Consider the following 25,229-nt stretch of genomic DNA (forward strand, 5'->3'; position numbering starts at 1 on the left):
TGAAAGACCAAGACATCCAGACAGAAATGAACTGCCCAGGAGGTTTAAAGCCCATGTTTGCAATTCCCATGCTTTCCAATGAGCTAATCTACACTAGGTATAGAGAACGGGAAAACGCTCCCATTGAATTCAAAGGAGGCTTTTACAAGCATTTTTAAGCTTTTTTTTTTTATGAAAGCTTCCATTGAAAACAATGGGGCCTTTTATAAACGTCTTAAGCAGAACTTTTGCATCTGGAAGCCCCCTTCAACAAAGAGACTCCCAGATCTCCACCACCCCACCCTAGGGAATGAGTACAGGGGTTTCCCTTTTCTCAGCCATTCAGCACTAGACTTGAATGGGGAGACTTGTCTCCATTCACCTCTAGTGCTGAATGGCTAAAGAAAGTAAAACCCTGATGACGCTTGAGCCCTCATCAGGATTTTCTATTTCCTCAGCCAGTCACAGAGATGAGCATACAATCTTGGATATAGAACACCTGTCACAACTCCTTTAGGGCTGCGGGGGAAATCAAGAAAATGAAGCTGTCAGCATAGCAGATCTCTGCTGATTGCTTCGCTCTGTGATTGGCCAAGGAAAGGGAAATCCTGATGACACTTGAGCTGTGGTGCACTAGAAGTGAATAGGGAGATGTCCTCATTTTCCCTCTAGTGCCTGGGGATCCCACACTGTCAGGAGTCCCACGGCTGTGCTCATGTCATGAATGCAGCCGTGGGAATCATTCTGTCATTGTGGGATAACCTGTAAAACAAAAAAAAAAGTTTAAGTTACACAAAACACACACATTCAATAAAATACTTTAACATTAAAGCCTTGTTGTATTTAGCCTTAGGGATGTGGCAGTTCTTTATAGATTTAGTTGGTTTAGTTGGTGAGATCGTCTCTCTTCAGTATTCACCTCAGAAAATGTTTTCTGTGGTGTGAAGCTGTAGCCGGGTGGTGAAAAAGAGGCCTGGGGCAAGAAACGGCAAATTTAGTGCTCCCAGTTATTTATGCCACAAGTATCTAGTAAATCCTATTATTGTGTCAGTGTTTTACCTACCCCCCATACTTTGTTCCAACTTTCTAATACCTGGTTTGTTGGAATGTCCAATTTTTCCATTTTTTTGTAATATGCCCCAACAGTCCCGTGCTATGTATTTTAATCCAACTGTGTTCCATGTTTTAATTGTGTAATCCTTTGTAGTAGTGTATTAGTGTGGTCAATGTGGTGTAACAATTTAGGCTTAGTTCATATTAGCAGTAAAAAAAATTTACCCCTCCTAAGTGACTACTTGGCAACTGATAGGCACCTGTGATTGGTAACAGGCGGTAAGTGATGTTTTTTTTTAGGCCTAGCAGTTTTTTAGGCAGCAGTGGTTCCTGGTGAGAGGAAAGTGAGGTGTAAACACAACAATTGCATCCTTACTGCCAGTGTGATTTCAGTCCACCTTCAGATGTCGTCTCCTATGCTATATCTAGGTAACACAAAATTTTTGTGAAAAAAACAAATTTGCACTTTATTAGGCCCCTGATGTCTTTATGATGATGAATTCCTGATGTCTGGGATGTACGGCAGTCTTTACCACTATGACATTCAAGACGAAAGGGGTCCTCCCCAAAAAAATAATTAAAAAAGCAAAACACATTTTTCTATTATATGAAAGTAGAAAATCAACCTTTATGCAATGTTAAAATATGTCGATGCTTTAGGAGCATTGTGCAAGTGATAGCAAGGAAATGTATCACATCTGCAGTGTGAGAGCTGTGTGTGTAAAGTCTGCTTGTCATATTCTGCAGCATAACAACTCTCTGTGTTCAATCTTTCAGATCTCCGAAATTTTTGGTTGTACCGACTTTTAGATGACACAGGAGACTCCTATAGCTACTAATAACCAAAATGTATTCAAAGAATTTCAAGATATGGGGATCACAAGTTTAAAAACTTGTGGAAATTGAACATGTGGTGTGCTGTTTTATAAGAAAGTGCACCTAGGAGCCCTAAATTGAAAATGCACATAAAGGACCCCCAGGGGCCAGTAACATAGCAAGAAGTTTTGGGGTGGGGCCCCTTCATTTTGTACCTACCTTTCACAAAACTATAATTGTAAGTAGTACTCTGCTACCTTTTCTGCTTCTGTTATTTGAACCCCAATTTATCTGGAATGGACAGGAAACTGAAAATGTAGGTGTAGGTGGGGAATACATTTTTAAACCCCCTAAAATTTCATTAGGATGGCATCAATAGAACATAAAAAAACCTCTGCTCATCAAACTGTCTGCTTCCCTACCTTGAACCATAATTTCTCTAGCACAGAGAAGTGCAGGTAAACAAATTTATACGTGCAAATGGGGGACACTTGTGGCTAACACCCCTCCCCCCGTTCCAGTACCTGGACCCCAATTATATTTTGATGGGAATAGTTTTCTTACGTTCTAATAATGCGTCAAGGTGTCAATTTAGGGGCCCTATCCCAATGCTCCTTGCAATGTATGTGGCCCCAAGGGTCCCCAATTTGCATTTTCAATTAAGCACTCTTAGGCACACTTGCATTTGAAAAAGCAACTCCAATGTTATATTTTCACAAGTGTTTACAGTTCTGATCCTCATATCTTGAAACTCTTTAAAGCTGGGGTACTGAAATTGTGGTTGTGTGCATCCTGAAAATTAAGAGTTGTAAGGCTGCAGAATTTGACATGCAGCATTCACACACACAGCTATTTTGCTGCTGATGGCATTACACACGCCCACTCAGGCGGATACATTTTTACACAATTTTTTTTTCTCAAAAGAAGACTCCTCACAAGCTATCAGATGGGGGAGTGACAGCCTGTGTTCAGATCTTATCATATATGTGCTGTTCCCTCCACCCAGCCCTTATCAGCATCTCTATTTATTTTGTTTTGAGGATTGGAGCTGCTGATTAGAGCCTGGCGGAAGGGTCACGGCAGCCGGGCATCTGCCCACCAAAAGGGGACTGGGGAGAACTATGCTCTTTGTGCATAGCACTTTAAATGTGAAAGTCTTTGAGTACAATTTTACTAAGAGGCCAGCATAAGTTTTTATTTTTAACTTACAATTTGTTTTTGTTTTTTTAGCTTGTACAAATGGAAAAGGAGCTTAAATGTGCCCCACCATCCTTTCAAAGCGAGATGATGAGCATGCTTCGAGGATATAGGCGAAACCTTGCTAAATTGCAGACAGAAACAAGAGACATTTATAAGTGTACTGGATTGTCATATGGGAACAGCAGGAAGGAATTTGTAAATGTGGAAGATAATCAAAAGGTATTTTTTGATTTTGTTGTTTCTTGTTATTTTTAAACTACTGTATAAGCATAACATATTTAATATTTTTTGAGGAAAAGTAGAGTATAAACAGTTATGTTGCCTGAATCGTATCTTTTTTCCGACAACCAAGCGTATAATGCAACTCTGGTCTTGTTTCATCATCCCTTGGAGTACCCTAAGATTTTATCCAACAATTACAATTCCTTATTAAACAACCATCTCCAAAGTCAAGCTGAATACAAACTTTGAGTCAGGCTTTTCTTTTCTTCAAGCACTAGGCTGGATAGTAAATTGTTAACAATCTTACCTGAATCCTTACCAAAAATTACTGCTACTGGGTTAGTAAATTATAACAGCATGTCCAGGTGTCAAATACCACATCCTTGGGTTATCTGAATGAACAGGATTATACTTGGAATTGTCTGATTTTTTAAGAATCAGAATAGAGTTTAAAACAGGAAGTTTTTCTCCTATTAGTTTAAAAGAGGGGAATAGACTCATTTGCTAATAACTGAAATGCAAAAGTAACTGGTTGACAACTGGGAATGAAGAAAAAGCACATCTACTAAACACATTTTTTTAGCTTTGTGTACACAAAGGAAAATGGTACTCCAGTCCAAATTGCAAATAGCAATGTCACTGCTTTGACGAGCCATAATGGCTCAGAGTTCATTAGGAACTTAAGCAGAATGTTTTTAAGGTCATGTTTACCAAATTCTATACTGCTCTTTCTGCAATAATATTCTCCCTGCTGTTGTTGTGTTTATTTTTGTTGGGTGGTTAACCATTATATGGAGGACAAACGCTATGATTAGGACTACTTCTTTGAACAAGCTGGGAAAGTACCAATATTTATCACTTTAGCTCTCTCTAGTATTGCTCCTAGAATGTTTTAGCAGACATCCGTGGAGAAGGCACACTTGTTTTATGACCACCTAGCTACTCTTTTAACCCATTTACCTACAAGCAAAAAACATATTGTGATAAATGACTGTAATTATTGTTTTTACATTTTTTTGTGACACACAATATTCTTAGTAAAAATAGTTTGGCACATGATAATTTGCTGTGTTTGAGAATATGTTTTGTAAACATTTTATCTGCAAGCTTAATGCTTCTTAACAAGAACAATTTTAATTAAGTTGTTTTAATTAAGTAGGTACATTACTCACCCACATTAGTGAAGCCTGAGTAAGTGCATGGGTTAAACTTGGGCAGGTGGCTGGAGGATGGCAAAAGTATGGACCTTTGAATGAATAGGTCAGCAGCATACATGTACATTGGAATGTATGCCAGGTTGGAATATTTTGCTTTTAAATGCTCAGTGGTGTTGGGCCTGACCACTTAGGAAAAATGGATAAGTGGTAGAAAAGGTAAGTTTTTATCACTCAGGCCTCACTGAAGAAAAATGGTAGGTTCACTTAAGGGAAAATATAAATGCAGAAAGTGTCATGTATGGTTTACAAACATGACTGCGGTGTCTAATAGACCTGAATTACAAAACATTTGGAACAAAATTACAATTGTTTTGTAGGTAAGACACTATGGTTTTAGGCTGTGTATTTAGCTTTATATTTTTCTTTCTTTTTTAGAATTCTTCTCTTTCACAAAGGACACTTCTTCTTGATGGCAACAAAAGTTTAAACAGTGGTAAAGACAGTATAGCTAGATCCCACCATTTAGCTGCTGAAACAGATGCTATTGGTCAAGATATTGTAGAAGTGCTTGGTGGTCAGAAAGAACAGTTGGAACGAACAAAGGATCGAGTAAGTATGATTTTCATGTAAAGAAATAAAAAAAAAAAAGTTTCACTGTGAAAAACTAGAGGCAGTGTTCTCCCCAGCCCCTTTTAGCTGGGTGCAGCACCCAGCACTTTTCAATAACCACCTGGCTGTTTTTGTGTGGTTACTGAAAAGTTGAGTCACAATGCAAGGGCTGTCACCCAACAACAACTTCTCACCCAGCTTAAAAAAATTCTAGGGAGTTTACTGTAGAGGGCTATCTCATGTCTCCAATGGATCACTACTTTGGGCACACAGGGCTCTATTCTGAAACTAAAGGTTGGATACTAAGTTAGAAAATCAAAAGGCGCATTTGATTTTCGGAAATGTCTTCTCAACAATCCGGCTCATCTCTCGGCCAGCCACGGCCCTCTTCTTTCGCTTTTCCAGGGGAGACACCTAGGAAATCCCAATCTCAAGAAGAGGCCCGCAACAGGGCCTTGGGCCATCTACAATCCCAGTCCTTCCGTAAAGTGGCAGATGGTTTCCTATTTTCTTAGCTCACTGGCACTCTACCCCTTGAAAAAGATTTTTCTTTTTATAGAGTATGACTCGCTTTATGGCTTTTCATGATTTGTATTTTACAATGTCAGGCTAACAAGTCCATTTATTTATTTATTTTTTATTATTTATTGTTTTTTTGATATATAAATAATATATTATTTGCTTGAGATGGTCAATACCTTACTTCTACCTTGCCCGAGGTGATCCCTGTACCCCCTTACTTTCACTGACCTTACTTGCACTGGTTTCCTTTCGAAACCAGGGGTCAGTCGTGATGCATTGTGGTGCTTCCATTCACATGGTTTTCCTATGTTTTCCTGTTTCTGTGGGAATTCTTGTTTATTGTCTAATCTTTTTGTTTGTCATTGGATGTTTTCATTTTATTCAATTTTTTGGTGTTTTGTTTAGATACCCTTCCTCGTGTGCATTTACCCATCATGAGGAAGTGTAACTTATCTTTGATGCTTAAAGTTCTGGTACTTAATGTTTTGACTTACAGGGGATGAACTCCCCACATAAGCGTTCCACTATTTTTCGTTATTTAAGATCTCACAAAATCAATTTTGCCTGTATCCAAGAGACTTATTATTCGTCTACCTCAGCATTCCGATACCTGCACCATTCTTACCTGCAATTTTATCAGGCAAATGCATCGGTTAAAAAATGTGGCGTGTTGATAGCGATACATAAACAAACTCCCTTTATTTGCCATAAGCAAATCTCTAAACTACAAGGTCGCTATTTACTTTTAATGGGCTCCATTTTGGATAACGAGGTAACAATTTGCACTTATTATGCCCCCGATACTAAACTGATACCCTTTTTTTCACATTTGTTTAGTATTGTATGAACACATTTGAAAGGCACGGTTATCCTTTGTGGAGACTCTAATATGGTGTTAAACAGAAAATTAGATAGATCTAAGTCTGATAGCTCTTTTTGGAAACAGGATATACAAAGTTTCTCTTTGCTACTAAATGATTTGGCAGTGACAGATGTTTGGAGAGAATGTCATCCAGTAGCGAAAGATTATACTGATTATTCCCATCCTCATAACTCCCACTCTTATATAGACCACATATTCCTTTCAAAACCCCTTTTACCACAGGTAAGGGACGCTCCCATATTGACAGTAGCTTAGTCAGACCATGACCCTGTCCTCCTGGTGTGCAATTCGTTTTTTCCTATCTCCTCTTCTGGTAACTGGTGTTTAAATGACTCTTTTCTGTCATTTTCCCTGATCATTGCAGGTGTTGTTGCTCAAACCACAGAATATTTTAAATTTAATATTGGTAGTGTTTCTTCTCCCATGATTTTATGGGATGCTTGTAAGACCGTTATCCGTGGTGTGCTCATTCATCATGCTTCTAAAAGGGAACACACTCAGTTGTTGGCTAAGATGGAAACTGAATTGGGCAGGATAACAGATATATTTAAAAAACATCCCACTGACCGTAATAGGAAATTATTTCTCAAAGCTAAAACGGATTTGAATTTGTGCCTTGCAGATGCTGTGGAACGCAGCATTAGGTGGACACAACAAAAATGTTATGCTAATGACAATAAAATTTGTTCCATGTTGGCCAGCAAGTTACAAAATATACCTAAATATAGACTTGCGATTTGTCTGCTTACTAGGAATCATGTTCATACTTCTAACCTCGTTAATATTATTAATGAATTTCAACACCAGTTCTCAAAACTGTACAGTGCACCTCCTACAAATTTGGCTACTGAAACGCAAACCTTTTTAACTCAAGTACACCTCCCGCACTTATTTTCGGAGCAAGCAAATGGCCTAGGTGCAAACATATCGGTACCAGAAGTGTTGGGGGCAATTAAATCACTCAGGACTAGCAAAAAGGGGGGGGGGTCTTGATAGGTTCATGGCACTTTTTTATGAAAAAATGACGGATTTTATCACTCCGCACCTAACTTCTGCTTTCCCCAAGTAAGTCTATGTTACAAGCACAGGTAGTCATGATCCCCAAACTGGGAAAAGATCATCTCCATTGGGCTAACTACAGACTTATTTCGCTTCCTAATATTGATCTAAAAATTTTAGCCAAAGTTTTGGCTCTTAGACTGAATGGCTACCTACCTTCTTTGATCCATAGGGATCAAGTTGGTTTTATACCTAGACGCCAGGCTTCTGACAACATTCGTCGTACTGTACTATTTAATTATTTAGCTAAGAACACTTTCAATCAAAAATGTATGCTGTTATCTCTTGGTATGAATAAGGCATTTGATTCGGTGTCATGGCAGTATTTGTTCATCAGTTTTGCTTAAGTGGAATTTGGGCACAGAATTTATCTCTTGGATAAAAGCGATTTATTCTTGTCCTACTGCATTGGTCAAGTATTGTGGCTATACGTCCAAACCCTTTGATATTATACGTGGTACTAGGCAAGGGTGCCTTTTATCACCATTGCTTTTTGTTCTAGCATTGGAACCCCTTGCAAGCGTACTTTAGGCAAAGTACTGATATTCCGGGACTGCAAACTTCACAATATACTCATAAGGTTTCCTTATTTGCGGACGACATTCTGATATATGTCACTTCTCCCCTTGTTGTTCTACCCTCAATTTTAAGGATTCTCACATTTTTTGAATCTCTGGGCTTAGGGGTAATCCTCGGAAGTCCATTGCAATGAATGTGTCTTTACCGCAGACCGAATGGGAAGCCCCAGAAACCAATTATCCGTACAAATTAAGGTGTTGCCTTATAGATATAGGTATTCTCCAAAATAAGGAGAATTTGACAAATTTTTCCAGTAACTCCATGCCCCGCTTTTTTCACAAGAGGTCCCCCCTTGTGGGTGGTAAGCTCAGCCAGAACCCCGAAAATGTAATTGCTGCTTTGAGGTATTCCATAGTTCCCTCTATAGCGACCAGCAAAAGTTGTCCAAGGGTGCTATGGAGGATTTTCTTAGGGGAAGCCAGTTGCCTAAGCTTAAAGCCAAACATGTGGAACTTTTGGAAAAGCCCTTTATTGCCGAGGACGCTCTCAAGGACCTTAAATTTCTGAAATCCAGTAGTGCACCTGGATTCTCCTATATATACTATAAGACCATTGGCCCCCAACTGATTTCCTATTTAGCTGATTACTATGATTTTCTCCAGAAGCTAACTGCGAATTTATTAGTGTCATACCCAAACCAGGTAAAGATACCTCGGATGTTGCCATTTTTAGACCAATTTTTCTAGTGAACTGCGATTTGAAATTAATGACAAAGATTATGTCCATTCGTTTAGGATCTTTCTTGGGAGTTTTAATCCATCCGATTAAATTCCAGCATCCAGCATCCATCCATGTTATTCCAGCAGGCCCCTGATCAGACATGGCGCACCATAGATTTGATATCACTTATACATTCAAATTGGGATGGTGGGCACAAGAGGGAAGCCATGCTGTTAGCTATTGACCTCCAGAAGGCCTTTGACAGTGTTTCCTTGTCCTATCTTTTTAGGATTCTCTCGATGATGGGTTTTGCAGGCTCTACACGACAATCCTTTAGCTAATATTTCCTTGGGAGGCTTCCTTTCAGCCAATATTGCAGTCCAGAGAGGCACGAGGCAGGGTTGCCCCCTGTCCCCCCTTTTGTTTGCCCTTAGCTATTGCAACTCGAGAAGACAAGAACATAAAGGGGATATGGGGCGGCAAGAGAGAACATAAATGCGCTTTATTTGCATACGACATTCTCATGTATATCACTTCCCCCCACATTACACTGCCTAACCTCTTTAACCCTTGACACCTTTGCAATTATCTCGAGCCTTCAGGTAAATCACTCTAAATCCCAGGCCCAGAATATCAATATTCCTGTCCGCCAGTTTTCTCTAGTCAAAGGTAATTTTGACCTCTGTTGGGAGGAGAATTCACTGCAATATTTAGGGATACAATTAACACTCAAGAAATATTAAATGTTCAGTAGAAATTCATTAGGAAAGTTGCTTTACTTTACTTACTTGTTCACAATCTATTTTGTCCGGTTTTAGTCACCTCTTTGCAGGAGTAAAACTTTCTTGAATTTTACCACAATATACATATCTTACAAATGGTACAGTATAACATGCATGGGTAACATCTGTAGATTTATCAACCTAGATAGAGAAGCTGTTTCTTTTCAGTACATCAGACAAAACATCATGTTACATGTCATTATTGAGGAAAAAATACCCATATGTGACTTTACATAATTAGGGTCCGAGTTCCTCGCCCTAAGGCCTGTAGTCTAATGCCACCCACTTAGGGAAATATACCCAAAGTAGGAAAAGTGTTAGTATTCACAGACAGATCATCAGCATCCAGGATATTGTTAGGCAGGCCTGTAGAGAGTGTTACCTGCGTGGAGAGCTTGTGGTAGTGGCGTCCAGGGGCCTGAAATACACATGTGCTGGGTGTATGCCACAATACCTGTCACAATAACTACACTATGTATATCAACATTCGGTCAGGTCTTATTCATCATTCATGGGATCTGTGACCTTAGTCTATACAGCAATTATCCTGTATTACAAATAAAGATCAAAAAGCTTTTCAACTATCAGCTTCTTCAGGATATAATGAGAATGTTAAGTGCCGTTATAAAAAAGAGATTAAGTGATAATGTTGGAGTTTATGTTGAACAGATAAATAGTATGACCTAATTACAGTGATAAATGTTAGTGTAACTATGTGTTATTGTGACTATTAGTGTGAAGGAGTCTCAAAATATTAAATCAAGGTATGAACAGGTTTTAAGGCAAATGTAATGATCATAGTCAAGGGTGAGTTACCGTATATATACCTAAGTATAGGCCGCCTTTTTCGGCACTCCTCAGGTCCAGAGGTTACTGGATTTTTGAATGTCAACCTGTAAATAATAATATTATATATATATATACATATATATATATATATATATTTATATTATACTTGCTACTGTACAGTTATATTACATGTTTAACTATTTTTTTAACAGATTTTTGTTTTGTTTTTTTATTTAAAGTTTATTGTTAAATTAATTAAATATTGGACATATTTCAGTAAATTATGCCTAAGAATTTTAGGCCTACAATGTGAAATAAATTTCTATGCAAAAAAAAGTAGGGGGGCTACAGTGGCTGAATGTAGTACCACTTTGTAGCCAATATTTCCGGACAGAATCATACCGCCAGGGAGGTTAAAGAGAATTTAGTGGTTAGGTATGGTAAGTAGTATACCTACCTAACCACTAAATTCTCACTATGATATTTGTTTACTGTATTATGGCTGTAATGGCCCTATTATGCTATTCTATTGGTATTTATTTTGAATATTAAAAATTGCCAGTAGCTGCAGCATTTCCCAACCTCCGCTTATACTCGAGTCAATCAATTTTTCCTGTTTTCCAAGGTAAAAATAGTTACCTTCGGCTTATACTCGGATCGAATTATACTCGAGTATATATGGTAATTTGAACTTTTTAATATGCTTTAATTTCACATGTGCTTGAAAGAGGGAACAAAAATCAGATATGAACTTACTGCTTATTGAACATGGTAAAGGAAGAACAATTTTGCCGTAAAGCAGGTGTGACATCTGAAGGGTATATCCATGGGGAGGAAAACCATGAATCGTCCATATAAGGAAAAATCCTAGGGGGTTGAATAAATAAAATTATGGGACTTATCATTTTAATAGCAAGAGTTAATGCAATGCAATACATTAAATGCCTTTAAAAAAAATAAATAAATAAAAAGGCAAAGCACTCCTGAGATACGCACGTCACAACTTTTTCATCACTTTCTTTTTTTTTCCCTTTACAAACACAGCACCGTAGGGCAAAGATCTGCGTTAAGGGAAGTGTCATTTTTTTATTTTCACTTTAGTTCCACTTTAATGAGAAAAGATCCCTGATCTTAAAAGATCCTAACTAGTATTTTATGTTTGAGAACCCTTATCTGGCAACTTTTTATGTTCCGGGGGCTGACATTTAGTTTAATAACTATTTATTAAGTTTTCTGGACTTTTTTCAGATTTTCTTCCTTTTAAATATCTTCTATAAGTAGCACTCCCTGAATATTTTAATCATTTTATAGCTATTTAAGTGAATAACTTCTATTTTCACTTTAGTTCCACTTTATTGAGAAAAGATCCCTGATTCTTATTAGGATTTCATTGTTCTCCACAGCCCGTTTTTGGTCCAGCCCAGCTTCTCTGCCCGGCACTTATCAGCAGCTTTAATTCTCTGAGCAGACAATGGAGAGCCTGCTCAGTTCTCAGCTGTTATCCGTTCAGAGGATTCCAGCTGCTGATAAGAGCCCACGGGGAAACACCCAGCTAAGAAGAGATCGGGACACAGGCTGTCCCATCCCATAGCTTTGCTGAGTCTTCTGAAAAAAACCTTGTGTAACAATGTGTAATGACCTCACCAGAGCAGGCTGTGTGTAACTGCATGTCGTTCTGCATCCTTACAACTCTCTGTGTTCAAACCTTCAAAGGTTTCATTCAAACCTAAACTGTATGTCATAATGACTTGAAAATTTCAGGGTGCACAGGGGACCCTCACTAATAGTAACCACAATTTCAGCCCCCAGATAATAAGAATTTAAAGATACGGGAATCACAATTGTAAAAACTTTTGAAAATATAACATTGGGGTTTCTGTTCTAAAAGCAAATCTGCCTAGGAGTCCATCATTGAAAATGCAAATTGGGGACCTCTGGGGCCACTTACATAGCAAGAAGCATTGGGGTGGGCCCCTAAATTGATACCTACCTGGGACGAATCTATAACTGTCATAATATGATACCGTCTTCTTCTCTTCTTTGTATCCCCATTGCCCTAGAATGGTGGGGTGTACAAAAACAAAATTTTTTTGCTATGGCAAACACCCTGCCCACAATGTTATACATTACTGGCCACTTCCAACACTGAAACCCCAATTTCTCTGGAAAAATTCTCTAAAATTTCTTCACTATGGTATCATTGGACCATAAAAAAAAACTCTGTCCATCAAAATCAAACAGTGGCTTAGGTACTAGTAGGGTACAATCATGTGTAACAGGGAGGTACGTTTTGATGGGCAGAGATTATGTTGTAATGATGCCATGGTGATGAAAGTTTCCCCCTCTTACACCTATAATGTCCTTTACCTGCACCTCTATTCTAGCGAAATTAGAGTTCAGGTTAGCGAAGCGGACAGTTATGTGTAATAGGAAAGCATTTTTTGATGGGCAGAGGTTTTTTATGTTCTAATAATACCATGCTAATAAAATTTAAGGTGGGGGGGGGGGGGGTTATACAAGTTTTTTCCCCTTGCACCTTTATTTTCAGTTCCCTGCACCTCCCATTCTAGATAAATTGGGGTTCAAAGAACAGAAGCAGAAATTCTAGCGTAGCATTACAATTAAAGTCTTGTGAAAGATAGGTAAAAAATTTGCTCCTCGCTATGTAAGTTGCCCCTGGGGGTCCTTAATTTGCATTTTTAGTTTTGCGCTCCTAGGTGCTCTTTCTTATGAAATGGCAACCCAACTGTTCAATCCATACAAGTTTTTAAACTTGTGATTCCCATATCTTTATATTCTTTAAAGAAATTTTGGGTATTAGTAGCTATGAGATTCCCCTGTGTGCCAACAATTTAGGAGATATAAAGGTTTGATCACAGTTAGTTATTAGGCTCCAGAATATGACACACACACACACACACACACACACACACTGGCATGGTGGTAAGGACTGCAGGGTAAATCTACAATATCCTGGGATATTTGTGTCACATATTCCAGGTGGCTGTAGCTGCTCCTTTTGCACATGCCTGACATTGACATAATGTAAAAAATATGCTCAATCTCACACATGCCCAATGAGATTAGCACTTGTTCGAATGGTGAGCATCATAAAGAAGAGGAACTCTGAGCAAGCGTGGGACTCACTGGGCTTAGTTCATGGACAGACAAAAATTTGCGTTATCTAGATAAAGCGCTAAGAGGCGACATCTGAAGTCAGGCTGAATTCACATTGGCTGTAAGGTTGCATTTGCTGCATTTACCCCTTACTTTTCTCTTGCCAAGAATCACTGCTGCTTGAAAAACTGATAAGCCTGAAAAAGCCCAGCATTTACTAGTCACTCAGGAGGCAGTTTTTTACTGCTAAAGAGAACTAAGCCTAACTTGTTACACCACATTGATCACAACATTCCACTACTACAAGGGATTACACAATTAGAACATGGAACACTAGGCAGTTGGATTAAAATACACAGCACTGGATAGCTTGGGCATAATACCAGGCGTAAGAAAGTTGAAACGAAATATAGGGCGTAGGTAGAACACTTACATAATAATAGGGGTTACTGGCATAAATAACTGGGAGCACTAAATTTGCTGCGTCTTGTCCTGCCTACTTTATCTGGGGAGAACATTGGGATTTTATGTTTGAGACTCTGTACTTGGCAACTTGTTGCGTTCAAGTTTTTACAACAATCAGTGTAGGGGATACAAAGGTTTATACATAATGACAGCGGCATGAACATAGACACAGCTCTCATGTTGCACGAGGGGTAGGATTATCTCACAGTACAAGGTGGGTAGGGAGCAGCTCACTCCAAGGGAGCTAACACTGAGCATCCTCAGGAAGCTCCCTCTCCTTCTGGTAGCACCATCTGATAGAGAAAGATAGGAGATGTGCGAGCAGATGCACTGGACTGTTACATCTGTTACAGTGTTCTATATGTTGAGGAAGGTTATAGATCAGTGCTTTAAAACACTGGAAAAGGTGACATGTTAATGAATGAATTAAAAAGGTATGATGAATATCAGGTGGTATCTGATGCACTGGTGGTATCTGATGTGATCAGGAAAATAATATATCTAAAGGGCATTGCAATTGAAAAGTGTAGAATGAAAGTATGATCACAAAGAAAATTATACCATTTTGAAGAATATAATGAGAGACAACCGTATAATTAAGTAGATACACAAAGAGAAACAATGTAATACAAATAAATTACAATGAATGTCATATGTTTTCAGGTGCAAGCAAGTAATACAAAACAAACTTTTAAGTGGGACCAAAGAGAAAGCAATATATATAAATAAATGCACATAGGGAAGCAATGTAATACAAAATGTAAATGACTATATTGTAATACAAAAAATACAATATAGTCATGCTTGTCCTGATCTGAGCAAGTGATACAAAGCAAGCGTCTATGCCAGGGGTCCCCAACCTTTTGGAGCTCGCCGACCACTGATTTCACAGACTCTGGACCGTGCACGTGCGGGGAGCCATGTGTCACTCAAAGGAGAAGAAACTTTCCTATAATGATGTCATGATGCCAGAACCCGCTTACTCTCACATCGCAGGTCTGAGCTTGTCCAGGTGTCCAGAGACTCAACCTGCCCACCTCCCTGAACCTTTGATCCGTATGGGGGGACATGGTCCGCAGCTCTGTCCCGTGCGCCCACACCCAGCAGGGTCCTTCTCCTGACACCAGAGCTGCGGCCGACTAGTGAGCCACGGACTGGGGGTTGGGGACCCCTGGTCTAAGCAATACCAAAGAATATATGGATGGGGCAGCATCGAAGAAGACACTACATAATTCGCTAAAATCATTAATGATTACATACACAATAAACAATTATCACATTACAATTGTATGTATTTCAAGCCTTATAAAACGTTTTATACTCTTGTTAATTTTATCAAACATTTTTTGTGTATATAGATAGCCACCTTCTTATACATTAAATGAAGTCCAACAATGATGTAAAGGGTTAGACATAATATTCAACCCAATTTAGTAAGTCTGGGGCATGTTACACAAAGCATAGTGATTCATTCTGAACCAGCTACTACAAAGTGGTCATAAATGTATAATAAGAAAATTATTAAGAAATAAAATATATGTTTTATATACCCTGGAGAAGGATGCCAGTCTGGTTAAGGTTGTCAATAGTTGCACCTTAACCTATTACTGGAATCCATGGAAGCAAAGTATCAAGTAGATATTGATTGTCCTTTGGTTGTTGGAGACTGTGGTGAAAATTTAATATTATTGGGGTATGAAAACTACACTTTAGATTAAGCGCAAACATTTGCTAATTTATTTAATGGCACACTTGATAAATTCCAACACGGGTGCTATAAAGGGTAACCAAATTTTGTCTAGACATTGAAAATGAGAATTTGGTGTACGAGCATATGTCCTGCTGAGGAAGCCTATTGGTAAAACATGTAAAAGACAAAAAAATAAAAGCATGACCAAAAAAATCCCCAAACTAAAATTGAGCTTGAAACTGTTATTAGGGGAATGCGGTTCCAATAAAACACATCTCCCATTCAGTAAACAAAGTAAATCTAAGTGTTTGAAAATGTCCTCTATGCTGCCATAGAGACCATTGAATATAATTCAGTTCATGGTAATCTTTAAAGATGTAGAAAAAAGATAAAACATCTTCATATTTTTTTTATAATATGAATTCACATAATGCAAACTATGGATAATCATGTACATTTAAATATCTGTCTCTGTTTTATACATAAAAATATCTTGAATGAAAATATATTGTATAGGACTGCAGGGTGGGTTTTGAATGCTTCTTCCTTATTTAGACGATGGGCTGTTTAAAAACTGTGTATACTGGGGTGGAGTCCAGGATTAGTAGGAAGCAACTTAGGTGGCTGTTAGTTACATAGAATCAAAAAAGAGTCCATCAAGTTCAAGCACTAAGGAAATAAACATATCCCAAATAAAGCCCTAGAGACATCCACAGGAAGGCAAAAAAACCCTTGTAAGCATGGTTCAATTTGATCAAATAAAGGATACAAGAAGGCTAGGGTGGTATAGCGGTAACAAAAGTATATTGTAATAGAAAATCAATTCAAAAATTTCACTGTATTAGTCAAGCAACTACTCTTACATACCAACCAGATGTAAAACCTTGTATGTTCACTTGAATGGTAATTGGAATCATCCAATTCATCCATTTTTTTTAATTGATATTCTTTCACAATTTAATTATGTTGCTGCAATAATACCCTAGCCTTCTTGTATCCATTATGTTATCATTTATGTATTATGTAGGGGAGCGGCTTTCTGTATATTATATAAGGGAAAAGATGGCCAAAATCTTTTCATAGTTTTTCATGGTTCAATTTGCATCAAGGAGAATATTCTTACTGATCCCCTGAGGCATTTGGATTTTCCCAGGATAAATAGTTTGTTTTATCTTTATTTTAAAACTTTAATACCCAGTTTTATTTTGTGCTTCTAGAAAAGCTTCTTACCTTACCAACAGGCTTCTGCAAAACTTTAAAAGAATCCTTCCTGTTTCGCTGAGCCTCTGAAGCAATCAAATACCTAGGGACTAGGATACCCACAGACCTCTCCAAATTATAAGCTCTAAATTTCCTTCTGGAAGAATTCAATTGCGAGTTAGTGGGGATGAATAAGTCAGATATTTGGAGAACCCAACAGCTCCACCATTTCATACATTTCCTCCCAAGTCTGAGCAATTTTCACAGACCTCTCATGGGATTAACAAATTATATATAGATCAGGGCCTCATGCACCACTTGGTCTCTATACTTTACTCTGACCTTATTGCACCTCATGTGGACTATACACTGCCTTACTTGTGCAAGATCTAAACATTTCTCTCTTTTCAGCGCAGGTGGAAAAAAATGTTCAATCAATAGCACAATCCTCCTCAATTAGCTCCACATACCAGGAAACTGGCTATAAACATTTAACGGCAGTCCGTTCTGTTTTGCACTTCATTTATCCAGAAGTGCCAGACAAATGTTGGAGATGCAATACAAATAGAGGTAAACTATTGAACATTTTCTGGGAAAGCCTGAGGGTTCGACGTTTACCACATTTCAGAGCTTCCTATACCATTTGAAGCAGGATTCTTTCTACTACATCTCAGCAGCTTTAAATGGAAATTCTATCGTAAGTCACTTTTGGTTCGACTGATAGACACAGCAAGAGCATGCATGCTGATACTTTGGTGTCAACAGGGGACCCCCACATAACTCATTGGTTTGAACGCATCGTCGAATTACAATTGATGGAAGCCCTCATGGCCTCAATGAGAGGCACAGAGGATGCTACCAGGCAAAGATGGTTTTACTGGACTATGTTTATTGAATCTGAGGATTACCTGCAGGCCCTCGCTGATCCGGGAACACAATGTGAGTCACGTGCAAACATAAAGCAGGGAAGAGGAAAAACTTACTAACTAGCCTTCCCTCCCTAATAACAAACCCCAACCACCACTCCCTGGATAACTTACCTCTCCTTTGCTAAAGCGCAGGCGCCTCTCTCCTGTGCATTCCTGCGGTTCTGGGCCTGAGCGCGGCTGCTCTTCCATGCAAAACAGGATTACCTTTTTAATCACCCTTGGCCACTTAGCTAGCTCAGACACAGCATTCAGCGTTCATGCAATGTGTCTCCGCTAGTGCTGAGCATTTCCTGTACACCTGCTGGTTAATTCAGTGCTTTCCCTACTCAGCTTCTGTGTTAACCCCTTGTTGCCCAGTCTGTTTCCCAGCCAGTTCCCTTGTGCTATTCCAGTGTTTCTCTCTGTGGTTATCCCTGTGTCACCTGTTCCTCCTGTAGCTTCCAGTGTCTCCTGTGTTCCCTGAGTCTGTTGTGGCCCCTGTGTCACTGGTGTCTTTGTGGCTTGTGACCTGACGCTTGCTGCCTGCCTTGAGCCTGGCCTTCCTTGACAATTCTTCTGCCTAGTGATTTTGTACCGTGTATCATCCTTTCCACTTTGGTGTGCCCAAGGACGTCAACCTGGACTCTACACCCTGTCCTTTTTTAAGGGCTCACACCACCTCTGTGCAAGCCACAGTGGCCCAGTATATATTAACTGTGATATTAACTGTGGGTTAAATGGTATTAACTTCCACCCTTTATTAACAGCATTCCTTAGTACTGTTGTTACTTTTTTATTGTATATTGTGGTTTTTATTTGTATTCCTGGTTGTTAACCTACTATTGTTGCATGTTATTTTGATCTCATGTAAAATCCATCTAATTAAACTTCAAATTAAATAAGAAACCAAAAAAACTTCCTTTTTTCCAATAGCTCTTTTGCCCTCTTGTCCTTTGCAAATATCTTAGGATACCTTAGGTGAATATTTGTGAAGCAAGTTCTTTATATTGACCTTTTTTTATAGGGTGATAATATCCCCCCTTAAATATCTCTTCTCAAGGGAGAGTAGATTTAGTTTGGGTAATCTCTCCTCATAGCTGAGCTCCTCCTTTCCTTTTATTAGTTTTGTTGCCCTTCTTTGCACTCTTTCTGGTTCCACAATATTCTTATTGTGAACTGCTGCACAAAACTGGACTGCGCATTCTAGATGAGGTCTGACCAATGCTTTGTACAGGGGCAGGATTATGTCTTGATCTGAAGTCTATATCTCTTTTAATGCAAGAAGGTACTTTGCTAGCTTAAGAAATTGCAGCTTGGCATTCGATGCTTTTAAGTCTATGATCTTCTGAAACCCCAGATTCTTTTTCATATTTGATTCCCCATAGACTGTTTGATACATGCATGTTTTTATCCAAGTACATACCTTTACATTTATCAATATTGTCATTTGCTGCTTGGTTGCACAATCAAACAGAACATCCAGATCATCCATAGACATTTTACATAAACTTAATTCCACTACATAGTTTGGTGTCATCCCCAAACACAGAAATTATTTAGAAAAATGTTAAACAGTAATGGTCCTAACACTGAGCCCTCGGGTACACCACTAATAACCTTAGACCACCTACTCTCTACTTGCAGTCTCTATTCAATTATAAATTGAATTTTCTAAACCTATAGACCTTAACTTGCATTTTATCTATCTGTGGGGTATTGTGTCAAATGATTTTGCACTGTCCAAATATACAATATCAAAATTGCTACTCCCCTGTCTAACTGCTTACTTCCTTATAGGTAAATTGAGGGAGCGTGGCCGACACATAGCAAAATAGGCAGCATTACTCTTGAGCTCTGTAGTCCGCTCAAGAGAACTCTTCTTTAATCTGCACCTAAGGTGCCTACCTTCTACATTTTATGGATCCTAAAATCTGGTCCAGTTAACCGGAACGCTCTGGTGGAGGCTTGAAAGTTTAGGGTTGTATCACAGGCTTCTTTAAGGCCAGGGAATGGCCTGCTTGAGACCAGGCTGCAAAGATGCAGCCTCAAGTAGATCATCCATCCAGCAGTCCAGATATTGTAAGTGCTGCACTGCAATCTCCACAAGCCCCTGCAAGTTTGCTAATTGCCAGCCCCTGCATTCCTGACACAATGGAAGATTCATCCAGTTCCATCCCTTCCTATGCAGAGGAGGAATGGGACTGAAAGGCCCATCTATGGGCCATACCAACAAGACTGGAGTTTGAGCAGAGCCTAGGCCGCATAGAAGCCAGCTGCAAGAATGAGTTCCAGGCAATGTAGCAATCACTCCACCACTCAGTCCTTGCAAAAGGCATGCATAGAGCTTACCACACAGGTGTCTACTCATTAGGAAAATTTTATCTCGCCAATAATTCTGGGCCCACGTAGCAAAGATCCTCAGCACCTGGGAGATGTTATTTGCCTAATTCACTTCTAAGGAGGACATCATGAAGAAGGCAAGAGAAGCTACCTCAATAGACTATACGGGAGCATGACTTTCTCAAAGCACACTCCAGACCTCTGAAGCGACTTAAACCCCTACTGGCCGTCTTGCAGGAAAGGACCATACTATATTGTTGGGAATATTCTTTCCACCTCATTATCCACAAAGGTGGTAAAAATCATATCCTTGAGGATCCCTCAGATACGGATCTACATTTCACTACTTCCATTACTCTGCCTGACTGGCCCACTGGGATGCCTATCCCTGGGTGGTCACCACATGCACCAGCACAGGCCCACCCAAAGCCTACATCTGACATACCTGATCAACCCCTTGCAGCATCTCCAGAACTGGCTGTGTCTCCTTCTCTCTTGTCTTCTGCATCTGATTAGAGCTCTACCTAGATAAAAGCCATGTGAAATCTTCACTCGACTTACGGTTAGTGATAACGTCATGGTACCTACATTGGAACAGTATCAACATTTTTTCTTTTCGCTTCAGTGTGGATACCCTCTACTTGTCACCTGCACATAAAAAATAACCATGATACCTGTAACCCTGTACATGGCATCTTCTTAAGTAATTCCCCAGGTTTCCTTCCACAACCTTGGAACCCTACTACAGACGGAAATTGACTTCCTGAGTACCTGAGTACCGGTCACATCCTAACACTGCTAACAACGGAGTTCCAGCTTTTCTTTTACGCAAGGTTGCTCCTGAAGAATGCATTACTACAAACTGCCATATAAGGAGCGTCCTATGGTAGCTAAGATGGAGTGGCTTTAGTTATTACATTGCTACTGTTTGATATAACCAACTCTCCTAGTTTATATAAGTAAAACTGAGGGAGATTTGTTCCTCCCCAGAGGGTAAACTGTATAGCTGTATTGCCAAGATACTAACCTATGGTACCTGGTGGTAATGTGCTAACGATTGTAGGCGCCACACTTGTTCAACACTTGGTCCCGTACGCTGTATATAGCCAGCATCTACTTTCCTCAATACACAATGGATGGCATATTTGACCCCTTCATCCACATCCATCTGCCCCCTGTTGAAGAGTGTAATAGAACCTTCGGGGAGAAAAACAGATATGTCTTTAACATCACTTATACACTTATACACACCGCATAGCTTGTTTAACTACAATGTGTTTTTAAATTAAATGTTTCACGTTAGTTGAACATATTCCAGCCAGTTTGTTAGTTTTTTCACAGCTTTAAAGTTTGTATAGTTGTATGTTAATTTTTCTAGATGAAGAGTGTTATCGACGGTCCACTCACATACCTATCTCTAGATGTGTTCCCTTTACCCTCGAATGAGCCCTTCCCGAGCCATCACATCCCCACATAGATCATCATACCCCCCATAGAAAGGCAGTTACATACGCTAATCCCCCCCCCCTGTTAGATTTTTTACCTGAGAATTAGATCTTTGGCCCACCCAAATATGTACAGGGTATCCCCCAGCCCCCCTCCCTTAGTGGCCCTAATTTTCTACGAATCCCCCCCCACTTACCCCTCCTCCTTTTCAATTTATTTCTTTGCCTTCCTCCTCCTACTTTCCCTTATTAGTAGGCCTTCCTCATATTTTCGAGGTTGCACCTAGGGTCCTGAAATGGCTCATAACTCCCTCTACACTCCTCCTTTGATGATCTGCGCTCTCAATGCTAAGGGACTTAACAGTCCTTCCAAAAGATCACAATTTATATATAGACAACACAAAGCTAGAATCCAAATACTACTCCTCCAAGAGACACACTTACAAACCAACCGTATACCTTCTATTCACCACTACTATACGTCCTGGATAAATAGTTCCATACCCCACCATAAAATCAAAAGGTGTGTCTACAGCTTTCCACATGCAAATCATCAAGTGCCCTATTCAAAGTTGAATTATTTCGCGCTAAACTATACGACCGGCATCTCATTGACACCTGGCGTACACTTCTTCCTTTGCTTAATGATTATACCTTTTTTCTAACCCCCACCATACGTACCCTTGAATAGATTACATATTTATGAGTTACCAGTTATGAGTTAGACGAGCAACCTACAGCATCCATAGAGAGCAACCCATGGTCTGACCATTCCTCAGTCACGGTGTCCATTCAAGTAGCACAGAATAAAATGAGAACATCAACGTGGAATTATAATGATTCTCTTTTTTCAAGGATTCAGTATGCGCTAAGGTGGCTATCGGTACTATCTCCAATTTTTTCATTTTCATGCTTCTGACCAAGCTGCTCTGCCCATTCAATAAGAAGCTATAAAAGCAGTTCTCATACAGCAGGGAGCCCGCCTGTAAAAAATCAGGTTATGGATAATTGTAAGGAGCTTCCCATGTTACAAACATTGGATTGTGCAGTACTAATTGTACTGAAAAACAAAATGATTTGGCAAACAAGTATGGTAAAAGCAGCAATGGTTTAAAGAGCCTGTTCACCAATGCTAGAAGTCTAGCAAACAAAATAGGGAAGTTGGAAGCCTTAATGGTTGAAGAGAATTATGACTTAGTTGGCATTGCTGAATCCTGGCTTTGTTCTTCGCTTGACTGGGCTGTCAATCTTCCTGGGTATACTCTCTTTCGTAGAGACATAGTCAAAGGAAAGGGTGGTGGTGTCTGTCTGTATGTGAGAAGTGATCTAAAAGTGAATGTGAAAGAAGAAATTGTCGATGAAACAAGCAACGAGGTTGAAGCATTATCTGTGGAGTTGAATGTGGGATTGAATAACACACAATTAATGATTGGAGTCTGCTATTGGCCCCCCAGTGCTAACGGAGAAATAGAAAGTCAACTGCTAGCACAGATAGAAAAAGGAGTGGAAATGTGGAAATGTTTTAATCACGGGAGATTTCAACTACCCTGACATTGACCCTGACAAGATCATTTTATGGTACAGTTTATAAAAGCCTCAACTAGAAATGATACTCTGCTGGACCTAGTTATTTCTAACAATGCAGAGCTTATAACAAATGTGCATATAAAAGATAATTTGGGTAGCAGTGACCATAATATGATTTCATTTAATGTTAGCCGTAAATAGGAAAGATATAAAAACATTTAATTTTAAGAGAGCAAATTTTCCATTTTTAAGGGCGACTCTCTGTGACTTGGACTGGGAGACAATATTGTCCTCAAAGAACACAGAACAGAAATGGGAATGTTTCAAGTCTGTTCTACAAAGCAAACGGAAAAATATATTCCAATGGGTAATAAGTTTAGGAGGCTAAAATTAAAACCTATGTGGCTTACAGCTGATGTTAAAAAAGCCAAAAGGAAGAAAAAAAAAAGGGCATTCTAAAAATCACCTTCATCATTTGAAACCTATAAAGAATATAACAAAAGATGTAAAAAGGAGATAAAATATGCAAAACTTCAAAATGAAAGACTGATTGCAAAGGAAAGTAAGGCAAACCCCAAAAATGTTTTCAAAAATATTAATAACAAAAAGTTCAGATCTGAGCATGTAGGCCCCTTAAAGGATGTAGCTAGCTGGGGATAAAGACAAGGCAGATTTACTAAACACTTTTTTAGCTATGTGTACGAAGGGAAATGGTAGAGCTCAAGTTCAAATTCATAATAGCAATGTCACTGCCCTAAATGAGTCACAATGGCTCAGAATTGATATGATTGAGAAACGGCTGGGAAAAATTAAGGTTGACAAAGCACCAGGACCTGATGGATTACATCCACGTGTCCTCAAAGAGCTCAGCTCAGTTATTTCAAAGCCCTTATTTCTAATTTTTAGAGATTCTTTAGTCACTGGCAAGGTACCGATGGATTGGCGTGAGGCCAATGTGGTTCCTATCTTCAAAAAGGTAGCAATGTCATTACCAGGTAATTACAGACCCGTTCGTTTAACAACCATAGTTGGAAGCTCTTAGAGAGTTTGATAAAGAGCCACATAGAGGAATTTTTGCTAGAAAATAATATTAAGTGATAGTCAGCATGGTTTTAAGAAAGACAGAAGTTGTCAAACAAATTTACTCTCTTTTTATGAGGAAGTAAGTAAACAGGTAGACAGTGGAATAGCAGATAATATAGTGTACTTGGACTTTGCTAAAGCATTTGACACTGTACCCCACAGACGGTTAATATGCAAGTTAGGGTCGATAGGTTTAGAAAAGTCAATCTGTAAATGGATAGAGAACTGGCTTAAAGATCGCATCCAGAGAGTTGTAATTAATGATTCATACTTCAGTGTTGTGACCTTTACTGTTAAACATCCTCATAAATGACATAGATTTTGGGATTAAAAGTACCATTTCTGTGTTTGCAGATGACACCAAAATATATAATTGAATTAAATCCATACAGGATGTCTATAATCTACAAGCAGAGCTGGATGTACTGTTTGATTGGACAGCCAAGTGGCAAATGACATTAAATATAGATAAATGTAAAGTTATGCACTTGGGAGCTAACAACATGCATGCTTTATACTGTCTAGGGGGAATACATTTGGGGGAATCAGAAATGGAAAAGGATCTTGGGGTTCTGGTAGATCATAGACCTAATACCAGCATGTAATGCCAAGCTGCAATATCTAAAGCTAGTAAAGTACTTTCTTGTATTAAAAAGAGCAATTGACTGCAGAGATGAAGACATAATCCTGCCCCTGTACAAAGCATTAGTCAGACCACATCTGGAATATGCAGTCCAGTTTTGGTCACCAGTTCACAAAAAGGACATTGAACTGGAGAGAGTGCAGATAAGGGCAACTAAATTAATAAAAGGAATGGAGGAACTCAGCTATGAGGAGAGATTAGCTGAACTGAATCTATTCCTATATATTCTATAACCACAGGCTAGGATAAAAAGTCCTAATCAATTGCAATAAGTTCTTCAGCATTGATTGTCTGAAGTATATACCTTCAAGGGGGTAGAAACATAAAAAGGGGGTAGAAGCCATAAAAATATCTATTTCTGTAAAAAAAAATACAGATAGTTATTTCTGATACCACTTGCTATCTATCAAAAAGACATAAAAATGTATGTATTTCTGTAAAAAGAAAAAACAGATTTTTAATTCTGATTCCACTTGCAATCTTATCAAAATAAACAGAAAA

The 25,229-nt window shown here is 38.9% G+C and overlaps 1 protein-coding gene across 3 annotated transcripts in view; it reads left to right on the forward strand.

Moving 5' to 3' along the window:
* The window catches only part of VTI1B (vesicle transport through interaction with t-SNAREs 1B), a 121,091-nt gene that overhangs the window by 40,079 nt on the left and 55,783 nt on the right, over positions 1-25,229 (forward strand). For all 3 annotated transcript variants that reach the window (XM_072429074.1, XM_072429073.1, XM_072429072.1), the window contains exons 3-4: positions 3,079-3,267; positions 4,863-5,036. In XM_072429074.1, the coding sequence (XP_072285175.1) occupies positions 3,079-3,267; positions 4,863-5,036 (363 nt within the window). The remainder of the gene's footprint in view (positions 1-3,078; positions 3,268-4,862; positions 5,037-25,229) is intronic.

Source organism: Pyxicephalus adspersus, chromosome 12 (genome assembly GCF_032062135.1).
Source record: "Pyxicephalus adspersus chromosome 12, UCB_Pads_2.0, whole genome shotgun sequence".
NCBI classification, from domain to species: domain Eukaryota; kingdom Metazoa; phylum Chordata; class Amphibia; order Anura; family Pyxicephalidae; genus Pyxicephalus; species Pyxicephalus adspersus.